Source organism: Pseudopipra pipra, chromosome 27 (assembly GCF_036250125.1).
Source record: "Pseudopipra pipra isolate bDixPip1 chromosome 27, bDixPip1.hap1, whole genome shotgun sequence".
In the NCBI taxonomy this organism is placed as follows: Eukaryota; Metazoa; Chordata; class Aves; order Passeriformes; family Pipridae; genus Pseudopipra; species Pseudopipra pipra.
The window spans coordinates 5,184,875-5,201,872 of record NC_087575.1 but is presented as its reverse complement, the minus strand read 5'-3'; the positions used below and the strand labels follow the sequence as shown (position 1 = coordinate 5,201,872).

Genomic DNA, 16,998 nt, shown 5'->3' with positions numbered 1-16,998 from the left:
GTGCCCCCCCCGTTCCACGGGTTGGGTTACGGGCGAGGGGGCTCTGGCACGAGGGGGGACCCGCCCGCCTCCGCCGGAAGGGAGATAAGCGGCAGGTCCCCGACCCCGGCGGGGAGGGCCTGGCACGGGGCCATCGGGGACTGGGACACGCTGCGGGGCGGGAGCTGCTCCAGGGGCTCGGCACGGGGACACTCTGGGGACCCCCTGCCCGTGGGGACACAGAGGAGACCCCCTGGGCCGGGTCCAGCCAGGAAGGGGCACGCGGCGAGCGAGGGGATAAACAGGTTTATTTTCTGCAAAAATAATAAATTACCACCCTCCTTCACCCCCCACCCCAACGCCGCTGCCACACGGACCCCACGGACGGCGAGATCCCCCAGGGTGGGACGGGGGGTCCCTGGGGGTCCATCCACAGCCAGGGGAGGGGTCGGTGCACGGCAGGAGCGCCGGGCTCGCCCTCGGGGTCCCGTCCCGGGGGGCGCTGGGGCCGGGGGGGCTCAGGGCGGCCGGGGCTGGGGGCAGTGCCGCGCCGCCTCCCGCACCAGCCGGGCCTCGCGGGGCGTCCAGGGCCGGGCGTAGCCGCCGTCCTGCAGCAGGATGCGGTTCAGGGTGTGCTCGTGGTTCACGTGCCGCCGCGCCATCAGCACGTACTCGCCGCCCTCCCGCAGCGGGGGGCACCCGCAGGTGTTGGGCACCCACAGGTACTCCCGGGACACCAGCGGCGAGCGCTGCCGGAACGGCGCCTTCACCTCCACCTCGTAGCGCGTCTCCCGCCCCACCAAGCGCTGCGCCACGATCCGCCCGTGGAACACTGTGGAACACTGCGGGGTGAGGAGGGGGCACGCTGAGCCCCTTCCCGCCCCTGGCGGTGCCCTGAGCCCTGTCCCGCCCCCGACACCCCCCCGAGCCCCTCCCGCCCCGGCGCTCACCGAAGTCGCTCTGGCAGAAGTGCCGGATGCGCTGGGAACGTCCCTTGGCCGGGTGGCACCTCCCGCATCGCCCTGCGGGGACAAAGCTGCAGCAATTTAGGGGGCGGAGGGGACTCCTCACCCCCCAAAACCCCCTCCTCGAGGTTCTGGGAGGGCTCATTGGGGGTCCAGACTCCAGAGAGGGACACACTGGGCTCCTGAGAGTTCTGGAGGGGGGTTTTAGGGCCCATTTTAGGGCCCCCGTCTCATTTCTACCGCTGAGCTCTCTGGGACCCCCCCGTCCACAGCAGCAAGCCCAGGGGTTTGGGGGGCTGTGGGGACCCCCGAGGGGAGCAGGTACCTGCAGCACCCCCATCCTGGCTCCAGCCTGGGGGGCTCCTCGGTGGTGGCTCCGTTGCAGAGCCCCCAGGCTGGGGGGGCCGTGCAGGGGCCGGGGTGAGCGGGGGCTCCTGGGGCGGGGGGCTGCCGGCCCCCCGGGGCTGGGGCTGCCGCAGGGGGCTGGTGTCCCCATGGCCGGGCTGGGGGTGCCCGTGGGGCAGCCAGAACTCGTACTCGATGCCAGGGTTGGGCTCCTGCAGCAGGACCTGGGGGGCAGGGGCAGGGCTGAGGGGGGCGGTGGGGGCTGGGGGTGGCTGCCCCTTGTCCCCGTGTGCCCCCTCCCCGCCCTCACCATCACGTGCAGGTCCTGGTCGGTGGGCCCGGGCGCCTCCAGGCTCTCGGTGCCGTCGGGGGCGCGGGTGTAGGTGAGGCGGGTGCCGGCGGCCTCGTAGGGCCCCGGCCAGGCGATGGCCCAGTCCCCGTTGAGCACGTAGCGCCCGTCACTCGTCATCAGCGCTGCGGGAGCGAGCGGGTCCGGGCCCAGCACCGCACAGCCCCCGGGACCCCCCGCCCGGGTCCCCACCGGAGGCCTCTCCCGGCGCAGGGAGGGCAGCGTGGGCCGGGAGAGCCGCGCTCGGGGCTCCGGGGAATCTGCTTTCTTGTAAGATCTTGGCTTCGGGCCCAAGCCAGAGCCAAACCCTGGTGTGCAACCCCCCACCTCCACCAAGCCCCCAGACCCTGCTCCCAGAGGGGGACGGGGCTCCAGCTGTGCTGGGGAGGGGGTTGGGGGAATGGGGGTGCTGGTTCTGGTGTGCAGTGGCCGGTCTGGCCCCGCTCCAGCTCAACCCTTCCCAAAACCCACAGCCGCAGCCTCTGGAAAATTGCCCTGAGCGTTTGGGAGTTCACTGACCCCGGGATGCTCAAAACAGCATCTGAGCGAGGGAGCGGCGTGGCAGCCATGGGACAACGAGGGACAACGAGGGACAGCACAGCACGGAATGACACAGCCACCCCCTGCCCTGCCCTGCCCTGCCCTGCCCTGCCCAGACCCGCAGCTGGCACCGGCCAGGACCAACTGGGATGGGCTGGGGCTGACTGGGATGAGGGCAGTTCATGTCCTACCCAGGTAGTTGCGGCTCTTGTCCGTCACCTTGATGTGGGTGGCCCCGGCCGGGATCTTGGTCACATTCATGTACCCAAAATATCCTGTCGGGATGGGGGGCAGAGTCAGGGCAGAGCTGGGGCAGGGCCCGAGGGGACATCCTGGGGGGATGGGGCAGGAGGGGATGGGGCACAGATGACCGGGGTCTGGGGCATTAACCCAGCTGGGCCCATGTGATGGGACATTGGGGGCACCCCACAATGGCCCTGGGGTGCCATCCAGGGCTGTCTGCTCTCACGGGAATCACTGTCCCCACAGCCTGCCCAGCACCCTGTGGATTCTGGACATGGACACAGGGACTCTGGGTGCCCCCAGGGACCCTTGAGCACCCCTGGGGACCCCACAGACCACAGGGGTGCCCCAGAGACCCTCCACCCACCCCAGAGGAGCAAATCACCCCGGTGAGGGGGCTGCTCTGAGCCCACTGTCCCTGTCCCTGATTGCTGGGGACAGGGAGGGATCAGGGCCGATGCCCTGGTGGATGGGGTGACAGGGGACTCAGGCAATGCCTTGGGGACACAGACGGGGGACGGGAGGACAGGGGAGCCAAGAGCCAAAGCATTCACCCATGGAGGGGGCCGGGGCAATGGTTCATTCACCGGAGGAGGGGTCCGAGCCCTGGAACAGCCGGTGCACGAAGACGCAGGAGCCGCTGTCGCAGTGGCCGCAGGCGTCGGGGCGGGGGCCCGAGCCCAGGATCCCGTCACAGCCCACGCTCTGTGGGAGCCCAGACGCTGCCTCAGCGTGGGGGGTCAGGGCTGGGGGTCCCGAGGGGTCCCGGGGGGTCCCAGCCCCTCACACCCACCAGGCAGCGCCCGCCGACACACAGGTCCGGGGAGCCGGGGCCGCAGCGGGTCCCGTCCAGCACCCGCCCGAAGCTGTAGTAGAAGTTGTGCCCCTCGGCCAGGCAGTTGAGGTCGCAGAGGTTGGGGGCTGATGGGTTGGGGTGAGAAGGGGTGGGGGTGACACCGGGGGCAGCCGTGGCCCCCCCGTCAGCCCCGTGACACCGTCCCCACCCCGGGACTCACCTCCGTGGAAGGGAACCCAGCGGTACCGGGCGGAGGTGCCCAGGACGGGCTTGTTGTCGTAGAGGGAGCACTGCATGGCCCGGAAGGGCACGGAGCCGCTGGGACAGCCCTGTGGGAGCGGCAGGATGGAGCCCACGGGCCGGGATGGGGACTGGCACCAGCCACGTCAGTGCCCGGCCCTCCCCGTGCTCACCTGGAGCTGGCAGAGCCGGTACTGCCGCGGGTCCCCCGTGCACGGCTCCTCCCCGGGGGTCCTGCCAGCACAGCGTCAGCATGGTGGGGCCGGGACAGGGACCCCCCCTCATCCCACCAGAGCTTCACCCCAGGGCAGAGCCACCAGGCTCCAGGTCCCCCCAGGTGGTGCCAAGGGCCCCCAGGGACACACGGGGGGCGGTGGCAGAGCCGTGCCAGGGGATTTGGGTGCCCCGTGTGGGGTTTGGGTCCTGCCATGGGATGGGGTCCCTGTGCCCCACTCACCGCTGGCACCTCCGGGTGCGAAGGGCGACCCCGTCCCCGCAGGAGCTGGAGCAGGAGCTCCAGGGGCCCCAGGACCCCCAGGTCCCCCGGGCCGGCTGCCGGCGGGGCCGAGCAGGGGCCGGGGGCTCGGGGACCCTCGCTGGTGTGCCCAGGGCTGGGTCCTGCACGAGGGAGGGGACAATCAGCACCGGGGTGGGGGTCAGGCGGCCCGGGGGTGCCACCGTGCATCCCAAACCCCTCACCTGTGCCGTGCCAACCAGGCTGAGCCAGGCCAGGAGCAGGAGCCGCCACGGCCGCCGGCACCTGCAGAGCACAGAGCCCTGAGCCCCCCGTCCCAGGGGCCGGGGGGTGGCAGGGGGGTGTCCCCACACCCCCCATCGCCCCCGGGGCGGGGCCACCGCCGAGCCCCCCCCGGGGACCGCAGTGAGGGGGAAGAAGGAGAGACGAGCAAGAGCAGCCCCGGCGGGAGGGTCCCCGGGGCGGGGCCGAGGGGTCCGGTGCTGCCGGAGGGGTCCGGCGGGTGGGTGACAACGGGCGTGTGACACCGGGTCGGTGACGCCGGGTGGGCGACGCCGTGTCCCGAACACGTGCCCGCACGGCACCGGGACGGGCGACGGCCCCGCCACCCCCAGGGCCCCGCGGCGGGCGCCGGGCCGGGATCGCTGCCTGCCGGGACAGGACCAGACCTGCACGCTCGGGGCTCCGCGCCGCTCCCCGATCCGGATCCGGCCCCGCCGTGGGGCGAGCGGGGTGGGGGGCAGCGGGGGCCCCCCACGGCCCAAAGCGCCTGATCCCGGAGCCCCTCGAAGCGCCCAGTCAGGGGGGTGGGGGATGCGGGAGGTGCCGGGGGTGCAAAGGGGTGTAGGGGGGTTCCGGAGGGGTGCGGGGGGGTTCCGGGGTCCCGGCCCCCGTCGGAGAATCCCCCGGCCGAGCCGGTTCCCTCCCGCCGCGCAGCTCCCACGGGGACCGGGAGGGTCGCGAGTGGCCGCCCCCAGCCCCGGGCTCCGGGTGCCCCGGCAGGGCAGGGGAAGGGGCGGGGGGTCGCGGTGCCGTCGCTCCGGGGTGGGTGCCGGTGGGTCCGGACCCCGCCGAGGGTCGGGTGATGCCCAGACCCCGCCGGCAGCGCGGGGGGCACCGCGTGCCTCAGTTTCCCCGCAGGAGCCCCGGGGGTCCGCGGGGGTGCGGGGCGGGGGGTCCCGCGAGGGGGTTGAGCAGAAATCAGGACCTTACCCAGCGCCGGGGGGTGCCCCGCGGAGGACGGGGCGGCCCCCACAGCCCCCCCCGGCCATGCAGCCCCTCGTCCGCGGCGTCCCGGCGGCTCCGTCCCGGCTCGGCGTCCCGGCGGCGGCGAGAGGGGGGGACCCGGCACGATCGGGCATCGCCTGCGCAGCTCCGGGGGGGCCGGGCGAGGCTTCCCCCCCCCGCCCGGTTCGCCTCCCGTCCCTCCCCGCCGCGTTATTAATATCCAGCCCCAAAGGTGCGCCCAGCCCTCCCCGGCCGCCCGTTAACCCTTGGGGGCCCGGAGCTCCGGCGGTCGGGGAGGGGGGGCCGGTGGCGTTCCGGGGGGGCGGAGCTGCTGCTTCGCAGCACCTGCACCCCCCTCGGGACCCCACCAGCCCCAGCAGCAGGGGAGAAGAGGCACCAGGACCCCCCTACAAGGTCGTATCCTGATCCGGGACCCCCCGGTTCTGGGCATCCCGGGGAGGGTTGATCCCACTGGGGGTCCCTCCTTCGAGATCTTCTGGGGGGCTTCGGGTGCCAGAGCGCTGGGTGCGAGGGGGTCACCCGGCACCCTTGGGTCCCACGGGCATCCCGGAGCTGAAGGGGTTACAGTGTCGGGTGGGGGTGGCCCTGGGGGTGTCCCTGGGGGTGTTCCTGGGGTGTCCCCACTGCAGAGCAGAGAGGGCAGGATGGTCCCGGGGCACGCGGGGGATGAGCCCCCCGGCTGGTACATCGAGGACTCAGGCAGTGGGATGATCTACAAGCGGGGACGGCTCCTGGGACAGGTAAATCCCCCCCTCCCTGCACCCCTGAGCAGCCCCTCACCCCAGCCAGCACCCCCTCCCCGCTGGGCACCCCGGGGGGGTCCCACACCCGCACCCCCCAGGGCTGCAGGGGGTCCCCGAGGTGTCCTGCTCCGAGGGGGACCCACCACACCCCCTCTGGGGAAGGGGAAGAGGCAGGGGGGAGACATGGACTGAGCCACAGCAGGAGGGAGGGCACAGGGGTGGGCACCGCAACACCCGGGACCCCTCCCGCCCCCCCCCCCGTGTGCCGGGCTGCCCCTTCCCGCGGGATCATCCTCGCAGGGCACCTTCGGGCGCTGCTACCGGGTGACAGAGGTGACCACTGGCCGGGTCTATGCACTGAAGGTCGTCCCTCGAGCCGGGCTGGCTGCGGTGGGCACCGGGGACAGGGTGAGTCCGGGGGGGACAGTCCCCAGGGACGGGGGGGCAAAACCCATGGGGATCCCCCAGAGCCCCCCAGCCCTGCCCGTGCCCCGTCCCGTGGGGTGTGTGCTGGGGGTGCCCCGATCCCGAGGGTTCCCCGGGGGCTGCCGGGCTCGTGTCGGTGCAGGTGGAGCGGGAGCAGGAGCTGCACCGTCAGCTGAGCCACCGGCACATCGTCCGCCTGCACCGGCACTTCACCCACCGCGGCCACCTCTGCCTGCTGCTGGAGCTCTGCAGCCGCGGGGTGAGCACCTGACCCTGAAACCGGGCACCTGACCCTGAAACTGGGCACCTGAACCCAAAAACTGGGCACCTGAACCCCAAAACCGGGCACCTGAACCCCAAAACTGGGCACCTGAACCCAAAAACTGGGTACCTGAACCCAAAAACCAGGCACCTGAAGCCAAAACTGGGTACCTGCACCCAAAACCGAGCACCTGAAACCCAAAACAGAGCACCTGCACCCCAAACCAAGCCCCTGCACCCCAAAACCAAGCAATGCACCCACCCCCCCACGCCGGGGCTTCAGCAGGGCCCAGGGTGGCCCCTCGCTCTGTCCCCAGTCCCTCCTCGCTCCATCCCAGTCCCTTTTCCTCCTGTCCCAGTGCCTCCCCTCTCTGTCCCCAGTCCCTGGCCGACATCCTGCGTGCCCGGGGCCGGCTGGGGGAGCCGGAGGTGCGGTTTTACCTGCGCCAGGTGATCTCGGGGCTGCGCTACCTGCACGGACACGGCCTCGTGCACCGGGACCTCAAGCTGAGTGCGTGGGGTATGGGTGTGTGACCCGGGGCGGGTTTGGGGTGCCCCACACCTGCCCCACCCCGCTCACCCCCCTCCACAGGCAACTTCTTGGTGACGGAGGAGATGCAGGTGAAGATCGGGGACCTGGGGCTGGCGCGGGGGGCGGCTCCGCCCGGGCGGCGCTGGGGGTGAGCGGGGCCGGGGGGACTCACCCTGCCCGTGTCCCCGGGGTGCTCCTGGACAGGGGTTCATCCCGTCTGTGTCCCCCCAGGGCGCTCTGTGGGACCCCCAGTCACCTGGCCCCGGAGGTGCTGGACCGCAGGGGACACGGGGTGCCCTCGGACATCTGGGCCCTGGGATGTGCCCTGTAAGGGGGGCTGGAGGGGGGACGAGGGGGCTGCAGGGAGGACAAAGAGGGAGGACGAGGGGGCTGGAGGGAGCTGGAGGAAGGATGAAGAGGGAGGACGAGGGAGCTGTAAGGAGGACAAGGGGAGATGGATGTAGGATGGAGAAGGGGCTGGAGGGAGGACGAGGGAGCTGGAGGGAGGACAAGGGGAGATGGATGTAGGATGGGGAGGGGGCTGGAGGGAGGACAGGGGAGGCTGGAGGGAGGACAGGGGATGCTCCTGGCCCCACCTGGAGCAGTTGGACCCCCCCCCCCCCAGGTACACGGCCCTGACCGGCCGCCCCCCGTTCGAGGGGTCCCAGCGGCTGGAGCTGTACCAGCACATCCGGGGGGCTCGGTACCCGCTGCCCCCCCAGCTCTCCCCCCAGGCCCGGGCCCTCCTCGCCCTCATGCTGGACCCCGACCCCGCAGCACGGCCCAGCCTGCAGGACGTGCTGGACCACCCCTTCTTCACCCAGGTGTGGGGCTGGGGGGGGGCACAGGGGGGCCATGGGGGGAACACACACACACGGGGGGGGGGTCACTGCCTGTCCCTCCCCAGGGTTTCACACCCCACAGGCTCCCACCCCGTGCCTGCCACTCCGTGCCCGTGTTCCTGGGACGGGACCCGCTGTGCCGGCTGCTGCGGGGGCTGCAGTGCTGCTGGGGGGGTGGCTGTGCCCCTGGCACCCCAGGGGGGCCGTCCCCCCCCCCCCCAGGGAAGCAGCTCCCTCGGCAGGACCCGAGCCAGGCAAACATCGGCGGAGGAAAACCTTTATTAGTGCTGGGAACCGTCTAAAATCCAGTCATGGAGACAAGCGGGGCGGGGACGTGACTGGGACGAACGGCACACACACACCAGTCTGCCCTTAAAAACGTCAACAGGGGAAAAAAAACCGAAATCCAAACCCAAAAGGGAGCTCTCTTCCCTGCCAGCCTGGGATGGGGTGGGGTGGGGTGGGGAGGTGCAGCTCCAAGGAGCCGTGTCCTGGTGCTGCTCCTGGGGGTCACCAGGAGGGGCACCAGGTCACCCTGCTCTGCCTCCAGCCCCATCAGCAGTGGGGACACTGGAGAGGGGACAGAGGGACCTGTGGGCTGGGAAGGAGGGAGGAAAGTGCGTGGTTTCCCTGTCCAGCTTCAGTTTTCTCTCTCTTTCGAGAGAAGAGTCTGGAAACGCTGAAAGCTCAGTAAAACATGACACTAAAATCACCCACAGCGTCGGGGGGAGCTGGGACCACCCACCTATGCCTAAAACACGGGAGGGGACAAGGACAAGATGCTCGACGTGGCCCCAGAAAGCACCAAGGAGCCACTGCCCTGCTCATGGACCCACCCACGTGTCAGCACCAGAGGGGACCAGGGAGGGGGGTGTCACCAGCAGGGTCTGGGGGAGGGAGGTGACAGCAACGACTTTGTCTGCACTTGGGGTGAGCCCTCTGGGGACAAAGGCCAGAGGAGAGGGAACAGGGAACAGCCTGGCTGGGGGGGACACGGCAGCTCCCACACAGGGGGATGGGGTGGCGGGTGCGAGTTTGGGCACTTGGCTCTCACTCGTGTCCTCAACCCGGGGCAGGGGGGGACCCCACAGCCCTCCCACGACACACCCGAGGCCGCAGGTGGGGTGGGACACAAACCCCAGCCCCCCTCGGAGCTCCTCAGCCCCTCTCCAGGCTCCTCAGCTCCCGAGGAAGCAGCTGGGAACCTCTCCCAGGTTCCTCCCTGAGCAAACCCCGGCCCGGCCTTTGCCCTCGGGGTCGGGGCTCCACCACCGACCCACGGCCCTGCCCTGGCACGGGGCCTCGTGCCACAACACCCCGAGGGTCCACGGGGACAGGTGGCACAGCCTGGCTGATCCCGAGGCCGGGCACAGGCCTGGCTGCTGTCCCTGCCCGCGGCGCCGCTCCCGGCAGCCCCAGGCCTGGCACGGAGCCCGCCGGGTATTTTTATCCCGGCATCCGTGGTGTTTGAAGCTGTCGGCTTGTTTTTTTGGTAATAAACACGGCCCTCCCCTGTCCCAGCCTGGCCCAGAGCCGACAGCAACACCCACACCCTCCCCTGCCACAGCCCGAGCCTGGCAGGCACCGGAATGGCCCTGGGATAGCCCTCAATGGCCCTGGGATGGCCCTGGGATGGCCCTCAATGGCCCTGGGATGGCCCGGGAATGGCCTGGGAATGGCCCTGGGATGGCCTTGGAATGGCCCTCAATGGCCCTGGGATGGCCCCGGAATGGCCCTGGCAGCCCCAGTACAGCCCAGGGGAAGGTACAGCCCCCCACGGATACCTGACAGCACAGGGGGTCCAGCCATGCCCCCCAAACCCTGTTCTGGCAACACCTCCACCAGCCACCCCCTCCTAGGCAGGAAGGTCCGAGGGGCTCAGGGCAGGATGTTCCAGTAAATTCCATGGGTTTTAAGCTCTGGGATCTCCCCATCTTTACTCCACAGCCAACAGCTGCCCAAAGATGGGGAGAGTGGGGCTCGCTGCCCTTGTTTGGTGCTCAGGACAGTTCTGTCTGTCCTGGGGCACAAACCAGGCCAAGGGGGAAACAACAACAGGGTGGGAATTCTGGTTTCTTAAAAAGACGGGACTTAAAAACAACGACCCAAGCTTTGGGAACTCCTCTCCCCCTCCTCCCCGGCTCTGGGTGAGGCTGAAACTCACCCTCGTGCAGGACTCAGGTTCAAAGTTCAGCAAATTCGTGGGGGTGACCCAGAGCCCCGTCCCCGGCGGGGGTGACAAGGGCAGGTCACCTGTCACTGCAGAGCCCGGCCCAGGGCTGAGCCCGGCTCCCAGAGCCCAGGGGGGGCTCAGAGCGGGACCCTGGCGGGGCAGCTCGAGGCAGGGGTGGCCCAGGGGGTGTTTGGTGGCAGGTACCAGGTGAGGGGAGGTGCGTGGGCAGGGGCTGCACTGCACAGGGGCCTCAGCAGCCCGAGGGCAGCGAGCTGCTCTCCACCTTCAGTCCTTTGCTGGCCAGGAAGGCGTCCTGCTTGGGCTCCCGGCCCAGGAACTTCCTCAGCATGTCAGAGGCATCCACGGAGCCGCCGGGACGCAGGACACAGTTCCTGTAATCCATGCCCACCTGCCAGCAGAGACGGGCCCGTCAGGGACACCTGCCCTCGTCAGGGACACCCACCCTGGCACCGGCACTGCGCCCCAGCCACGCTCGGGGGACCCTCCCTACCTTGCAGTTCATGGTGCCCTCAGGGGGCTCTCCCTACCTTGCAGTTCATGATGCCCTCAGGGGACCCTCCCTACCTTGCAGTTCATGATGCCCTCAGGGGGCTCTCCCTACCTTGCAGTTCATGATGCCCTCCTGCTTGAAGCGGGTGTGGAACATGTCCATGGAGAACACCTCGCTCCAGAGGTAGCCGTAGTACTGCGCGTCGTAGCCCCCGGCCAGGTGGCCAAAGGTGGCCGGCATGTTCGTCCCTGTGGGGCGGGGAAGGGAAGGGGGTTAAGGGGAACTCACAGCATGGAAACCACCCCCCCGCTGTCACTGTGTCGCAGCAGGCACTGCCTCAGCTGGTCACAAGCCCAGGGGACGCAGGGAAGCACTTCCCAGTCCTTTCTGCGTGGTTCAACCCCACTTTTCCTGAGCCAGCCCGGGAAGAGCCTGCTGAGCCAAGGGTGCAGGCCAGGCCCAGAGGGACAGGAGGGTGGGACACCCATACCTGGGGTGGCAGGGACACCCAGCACCTCTTCACACAGCCGGGCAAACACCTCCACGGGGTCGGCCTTGGTCTGGGTGTGCAGCGCCTGGTCCACCTTGGCCAGGACGATCTGGCGCAGGTTGAAGAGCCCTGTTCCCAAAGGGAGGAGGAGGCAAACTGAGCTCCTGCTGGCAGGCAGGGCCAGAATCCTGCCTGCAGGAGTGTCACTGAGGCCAGTGGCAGCAGGGCAGGCTGGGGGCCTGGCACCTCTCGTCACTGTGCCACCTCCCAGCCCACGTCGTGCCACGCCACCCTGGCTCTTCCCAGATGAACACCAGGCAGGTGTGGCTCCTTCCCCCAGTCCCCTCGGACCCTCCAGCACCACGGGGAGCCAGGCAAAGCCTTTCCTCTACCCAGCCAGGTCACAAAGCCTCCCCTTGCTCTTGCCACGCTCGGGGAGCAGCAGCCCCTCGGCAGGGACCCACCCGTGTTTGCCTGCCGGGATTTGATGAGCTTCTCCAGCAGCTCATCTGGGATGGGGCTGCCCGTTTTGTAGTGCCTGGACATGCGCAGCAGCGGCTCCTTCTCCCACACCCAGTTCTCCAACATCTGGGACGGGGCCTCCACGAAGTCCCTCTCCACGTGTGTCCCGCTGAACATGGCAAACTCGGCCTGGGAGACACGGCGAGCTCAGGGACGGGGGAGTGGGACGGGGGAAAGGTGCCAACCTGGGCCAGCGCAGGGAGGCCTCACCTGGGAGCACAGCTGGTGCATGACGTGCCCGAATTCATGGAAGTACGTCTCCACCTCGTCGTGCTGCAGCAGGGAAGGGGCGTCCGGCGTGGGCTTGGTGAAGTTGGCCACCATGGCGGCCACCGAGATCTGCCGGCTGGAGTCCGGCAGCAGGCAGCCCGGCTGCAGGCCGAAGCAGGCAGCGTGCCCGTACTTCCCTTCCCTGGCACAGGCAGAAGACACTCACAGGGATCCTCCCCACGGCCAGACACAGCCACGGCCTCCCCCACCACGGTCCTGCCTGGAGTAGGAGCCCCGGAGACCCCCCCTGTGCTCCCGGGACGGCCCTTCCCGAGCACAGGAGCAGGACCCTGCTCCTCCTCGGGCTCTGCTCCCCAGCCCAGCCCTGCTCCCTGCTCCTCCTTGCCCGAGGCCTCACCGTGGGTACAGGTCCAGGTAGAACTTCCCGATGGTCTCCCCGGAGGACGTGTCCTTCACCGTGTAGAGCTGCACGTCCTCGTGCCACACCGGCGCCTTCTCCTCCAGGTGGAAGGTGAGCCCCAGCAGCTCCTGGTAGATGGCCAGGAGGCCCGTGGTGACCACCTGCATGGGGAAATACTCCTTCAGCAGGTTCTGGTCCACGCTGTACTTGGTCTCCTCCACCTGGTTCATGTAGTAGCGCATGTCCCAGGCGTTGATGCGGTTGTCGAACTCCAGCCCGCGCTTCTCGCACTCCTTCTTCTTCAGGTCCAGGATCACGGCCCGCTCCTTCTCCCCGAGGGGCTTCAGCTTCTGGGCCAGCTCATCTGGGAGAAGCACAGCAGGCAGGGTTGGCACCCGTGGTCAGAGGAGCCCGGGATGCCCCCGCTCTGCCCCGGGACGCACCCAGGAACGTGGCCACCGTCGTGCTGCTCTTGGCCATGTTCATCTCCAGCACAAAGTCCGCGTGGGTGCTGAAGCCCAGCAGATTGGCCTTCTGAGCCCGTAAATCCACCAGCTCCTTCAGGATCAGGCAGTTCTCCTGCAGGGCAGGCACAGAGGGGAGTGGGGCAGCCAGGGGAGAGAGGAAGCGGGAGCTCTCCCGAGGGAAGGAGCACAAGTCCCAGGTGAGATGCCCCCGGTGCCCTGGCATCCCGTCTGTCCCACCTACCTCTTTGCACCTGGAGTTGAACATCTCCTCCACCTTCCTCCTCGTCTCGGGCACGTAGCACTTCTTCAGCAGAGGGAAGTAGTGTGGGTATTTCAAGGTGACCTTCAGCTTTCCATCCTCTGTCTTCTCCAGGGAGTTCAGGAAATCCTCAGGGAGCCCTCCTGGGAAAAGAGCAGACAGGACTGAGGGAGAGCCCAGGATCCTCCAGGAATACCAGCTCTGGGAAGGGGCACAGGAAGAGGAAACCAGGAATCATGGCCACACCAGCACAGAGCTCAGCTGAGCTCTCCATACCTAATTCCTCCTTGGAGAAGGGCAGGAAGGTGGTGTCTTCGTTGAGGTTCTTGTTGAAGTCTATGCACAGGACACTCAGCTTTTTCTTAATAGCTTTGATTTTCTTTAAAGTGCAGATAAACAGAGCAGAGTCAGTGCCAGGGGGGAAGCCAGGCTGTGCCCTGCTGAGCTGCCCAGCAGTGAGTCTGCACTTGGCTCTGACTCAGCCCCAACGCTGCACAATTAACTGTGTGCCAGCCCCGCGCTCCCAGGCTGGAACAGGCTCCCTGGGATCACACCTGCTGGGAACCAGCCACCTCAGCAGGGCCCTGCCCGTCCCCTGCCAGCTCAGGAGCTGCAGGTGTTTCAGCAACAACCTCCTCTGCCCTTATTTTTCACCTTCTCGTCTATTTTTAACCCAGATTTGAGCTCCTTCACCGGTGCTTGGTAAGAGAGGGAGACCCTGAGCAGCTCAGTCCCTTCAGCCCTTTGCCTCTGGGAACCAGGTGCTACTTCCAAGCCCAGGCTGGACAGGGCTTGGAGCAACCTGGGATAGTGGAAGGTGTCCCTGCCCATGGCAGGGGGTGGGATGAGCTTCCTTCCAACCCAAACCACCCTGGAATTCTGTGAGCTCACCTCCTGTGTCTCCTCGGGGAGATGGAGCCCGTTCCTCTTTCCCAGCTTGATCAGCCTCTCCAGGTACCTCTTTGCCTCAGGTTTCAGGGAAGCACTCTCTGCTTTCTCCTGGAAAACAACAGGGGAGCCCGGGGAGCTGCAGGACCAGGTGCTGCAGGGAGCTGCTTCCTGGTGGGAGCTGTGGCTTATGGGAACACCCCCAGGGACTGCTTTGGTGCACTGGTTCCCACGTCACCCTGGGGCACTGGTTCCCATGTCACCCAGTGCCCCAGGGTCCTACCAGACTGCTTGAAATCCGTCACTTTTCTGCTGTATCCCAACGTTCCCTGGGGCATCACCAGCCCCCTCCCCACCTCAGCTGGGCTGGGCTTCCAACACCACCTCAGCAAAGGGGTGATCAAGGCCCTGGGAAGGGGGCAGAGCCCTCAACCCCCAATTTTCCAGCTCTCACAAACAGCTGGATCCCTCCGCAGCACTCACACCGCAATCCCATTCCAGGCCTGACTCAGCTCTGGGACAAGGGGAAAGGCTTTGCTGGGACCCTGGGAGGTCTCAGTGCCCTGCTGAGGGGCAGCCCTGGCAGGGAACACACCTGGAGCCAGACAATCCTCTGGTACACGTCCTGCCTCATGCTCATCTCCACGTCGAACTCCGAGAGCTTCTTGTCGGCCTCGGTGCTGGCGGCGCGGATGGCCTTGCAGGGGGACACGTGCTGGGGGAAATCCAGCATGTTCCGGCGCACTGGCAGAGAACAGGGGTCATGGCTCCACGTCCCAGGGCTGCTGGGAGCTGGCAGTGCCCACACAGAGCCAGTCTGGCAGCCCAGGGCCCGGCCCAGCACCCACACGAGGGAAGAGCGGCTCCCTCGTGCCCCTTCCCTGCTGCCCAGCACATCCATCCCCTGGGCTCCCACCACAGCCCAGCCTGCCCCCAAAACTCACAGGAATTTCGTGCCTGTGAGGCCCCAACCCCTCTGCCCTAGCTGTGGCATCACAGGACTTGGGGGGGTGTCCTGTGCAGGATTCCAGGATTCCATGCTGGCACCATCCCTGTGTGCCTCCCTTAGTGCTAAAAGTGGGACACGTCTTTCCCACAGGTGCTCCCCAAAAGCCACCAGGTGGGCCCTGTCCTGATGCATTCCCACTTGAGGAGGGAAAACAGGGAGGACATTCCTGCAAAGCCCCCGGTAGCAGCACTCCAGGTGCTCTCCAGGCACCTGGACTCTCCCCCAGCATGAGGTGAGCAGGGAAGTGCTGACAGAGGTGCTGAAGTCGACACTGCTCCTGCTTACTAAGGGGTTTTTCCTCTTATTTTAGGAAAGAGAGCTGGGAGAGGAGGAAGACAAGGCTTGCAGGCTGGTGCCTGCTCCAGACAGGTGTGGCAGCCCCTGGCACAGGGACCCCGAGGGGCTGCCTGGATTGTCACTCTGCAAACAACCAGCCAGCCAGCCATCATCACTTTGGTGCCAGCACAACATGTTACCTTCCCAAAAATTACAGCAGGCACATGGAGAGACATTTATCCACTGGCTTAGGGAAAAAATTAGCAAGGAGATGACGATTTCTTTTCTGCTGCTTGTTGCCATTGATGCTCCCTGACACATGAAAGCGGGGACAGCCTTGGGAATGTGGCTGCTCATCCTGCTGCCAAAGGGGTGTCCTTGGCTTCGTTTGCTCTTCCCTCCCAAGTCTTGTTCTTTGTACTTGTACCTCGTCATATAAACATTAACTGGGAAAAAACACCAACACGCTGCTGGGAGCCAAGGGGAGAGAGCAGGAGTTGACAGCACAGAGCTAAAAACCACCAAAAAAAACTTAGTAACACGGAATCCTGGAATCCTGGAGTGGTCTGGGTTGGAAGGGACCTTAAAGCTCACCCAGGGACATGGACAGGGACACCCTCCACTACCCCAGGTTGTTCCAAGCCCCATCCAACCTGGCCTTGGACAGTTCCAGGGATGAGGCAGCCACAGCTTCTCTGGGAATTCCATTCCAGCCCCTCCCCACCCTCACAGGGAGGAATCCCTTCCCAACATCCCACCTAACCCTGCCCTCTGGCAGTTTGAACCCACTCCCCCTTCGTCCTGAGTTCCAGCAAGCCCCGACCCCCCCTCCCTGCTGCTCCCACCTGTGTATTCCACCTCCACGTCCGCCAGGGCCTTCAGGGTGTTCTCGTAGGACACCTCGCCCCTCTCCTGGCTGCCCACCCGGTCGTACACGAGCTTGGTGCTCTCGGTGAGCTCGGCGGCCATGGCCTCGATCTGCTCGGCCGTCAGGTCCCAGCGCAGCTGGTTGGCCACGAGCCGGGGCGCTTGGCTGTCCACGACATTCCCTGGGGAGGGGGGGGAAAGGGCCGGGAGACGTTCCCTTACTCGGGCTGGAAGGGAAACCCGGCTGTGGGGCTGAAGCCCGATAGAAGCGCTCGGAGAGAGGCCCAGCAGCGCCGCGGGGATGGGCTCCGGGAGCGGGCAGGGCGCCGGCAGCGTGCGGGAGGGTCGTTCCTTCGTGGAAACCCGACTCCCCCGGCAGGTGCCCGTGCCCCGGGGACGGGCCGGCGGCCGTGCCCTGCGCGGGGACAAGGCCCGCGGGGCACGGAGGTGACTCGGGGGGGCAGCAGGACCCCGCGGCCGCCCCGGGGGGGTGACCCGAGCCCCCTCCTCCCGCCCCATCCCTCTGTCCTCACCCCCCCTGCCCGCGCCGCGCAGGCCCCTCGCCCGCGCCCCCACGTCCCCCCGCGCCGCCGCGGGCTCGCAGCCCCCCGTGGCCGCCGGTACCTGTGGGGGGGGCCATGCCGGGGGTGCCGGGAGTGCTGACGGGGCCGGGAACAGGCCGGGCCGGCGCCACGCACCGAGCATGTGCCCCGAGCGGGGAGGCGGGCGGGGACAGCGGGGCATTGTGGGAGCGTGGAGGACCGCGCCGCTCCCGCCTTCCCCGCGCCGCACCGGGGGCCGCGGGGGGGGAAGGCGGAGAGTCCCCCCGCGACCCTCAGAGCCGGCCCGGAGCGGGGCCGGGAGCGGGCGCGGAGCATCCCCGGGGTCCCGCCCGCCCGTTCCCATGGCAACACCCCCGCC

General features: G+C 67.9%; 3 protein-coding genes across 12 annotated transcripts; 1 reads left to right on the top strand and 2 right to left on the bottom strand.

Moving 5' to 3' along the window:
- Positions 1-270: 270 nt before the first annotated feature.
- Positions 271-5,293, bottom strand: ADAMTSL5 (ADAMTS like 5). Of its 8 annotated transcripts, none has more exons than XM_064637110.1 (13): positions 5,145-5,293; positions 4,157-4,217; positions 3,915-4,075; positions 3,631-3,691; positions 3,438-3,546; positions 3,215-3,342; positions 3,009-3,126; positions 2,370-2,453; positions 1,600-1,763; positions 1,270-1,532; positions 930-1,015; positions 700-811; positions 271-587 (listed from the first exon to the last, which is right to left on the bottom strand). In XM_064637110.1, the coding sequence occupies exons 1-13, from the start codon at positions 5,291-5,293 to the stop codon at positions 323-325; spliced, it is 1,761 nt and encodes a 586-aa protein (XP_064493180.1). In that variant the 3' UTR covers positions 271-322. The 8 variants fall into 8 exon arrangements, with proteins under 8 accessions (XP_064493180.1, XP_064493184.1, XP_064493181.1 ...); XM_064637114.1 differs by having other exon boundaries at positions 930-1,001; XM_064637111.1 differs by having other exon boundaries at positions 930-1,001; positions 1,270-1,513.
- A 442-nt stretch (positions 5,294-5,735) lies between these two features.
- LOC135403260 (inactive serine/threonine-protein kinase PLK5-like) lies at positions 5,736-10,067 on the top strand. Of its 2 annotated transcripts, XM_064637121.1 has the most exons (8): positions 5,736-5,920; positions 6,224-6,331; positions 6,492-6,608; positions 6,992-7,121; positions 7,203-7,290; positions 7,374-7,469; positions 7,768-7,966; positions 8,050-10,067. In XM_064637121.1, the coding sequence occupies exons 1-8, from the start codon at positions 5,825-5,827 to the stop codon at positions 8,284-8,286; spliced, it is 1,071 nt and encodes a 356-aa protein (XP_064493191.1). In that variant the 5' UTR covers positions 5,736-5,824; the 3' UTR covers positions 8,287-10,067. The 2 variants fall into 2 exon arrangements, with proteins under 2 accessions (XP_064493191.1, XP_064493192.1); XM_064637122.1 differs by lacking the exon at positions 6,492-6,608.
- On the bottom strand, positions 8,246-16,917 carry THOP1 (thimet oligopeptidase 1). 2 transcript variants are annotated; one of them, XR_010425339.1, is made up of 14 exons: positions 16,702-16,917; positions 16,056-16,259; positions 14,521-14,669; positions 13,929-14,036; positions 13,314-13,416; positions 13,020-13,180; positions 12,755-12,890; positions 12,309-12,675; positions 11,891-12,092; positions 11,623-11,809; positions 11,159-11,287; positions 10,780-10,916; positions 9,708-10,566; positions 8,246-9,675 (listed from the first exon to the last, which is right to left on the bottom strand). XR_010425339.1 is itself a non-coding variant. In XM_064637108.1 (13 exons), exons 1-13 carry the CDS (start codon positions 16,715-16,717, stop codon positions 10,408-10,410), a joined length of 2,058 nt encoding a protein of 685 aa, XP_064493178.1. In that variant the 5' UTR covers positions 16,718-16,917; the 3' UTR covers positions 8,246-10,407. The 2 variants fall into 2 exon arrangements, 1 of the variants encoding a protein (XP_064493178.1); XM_064637108.1 differs by having other exon boundaries at positions 8,246-10,566.
- Between the last annotated feature and the right edge of the window lie 81 nt (positions 16,918-16,998).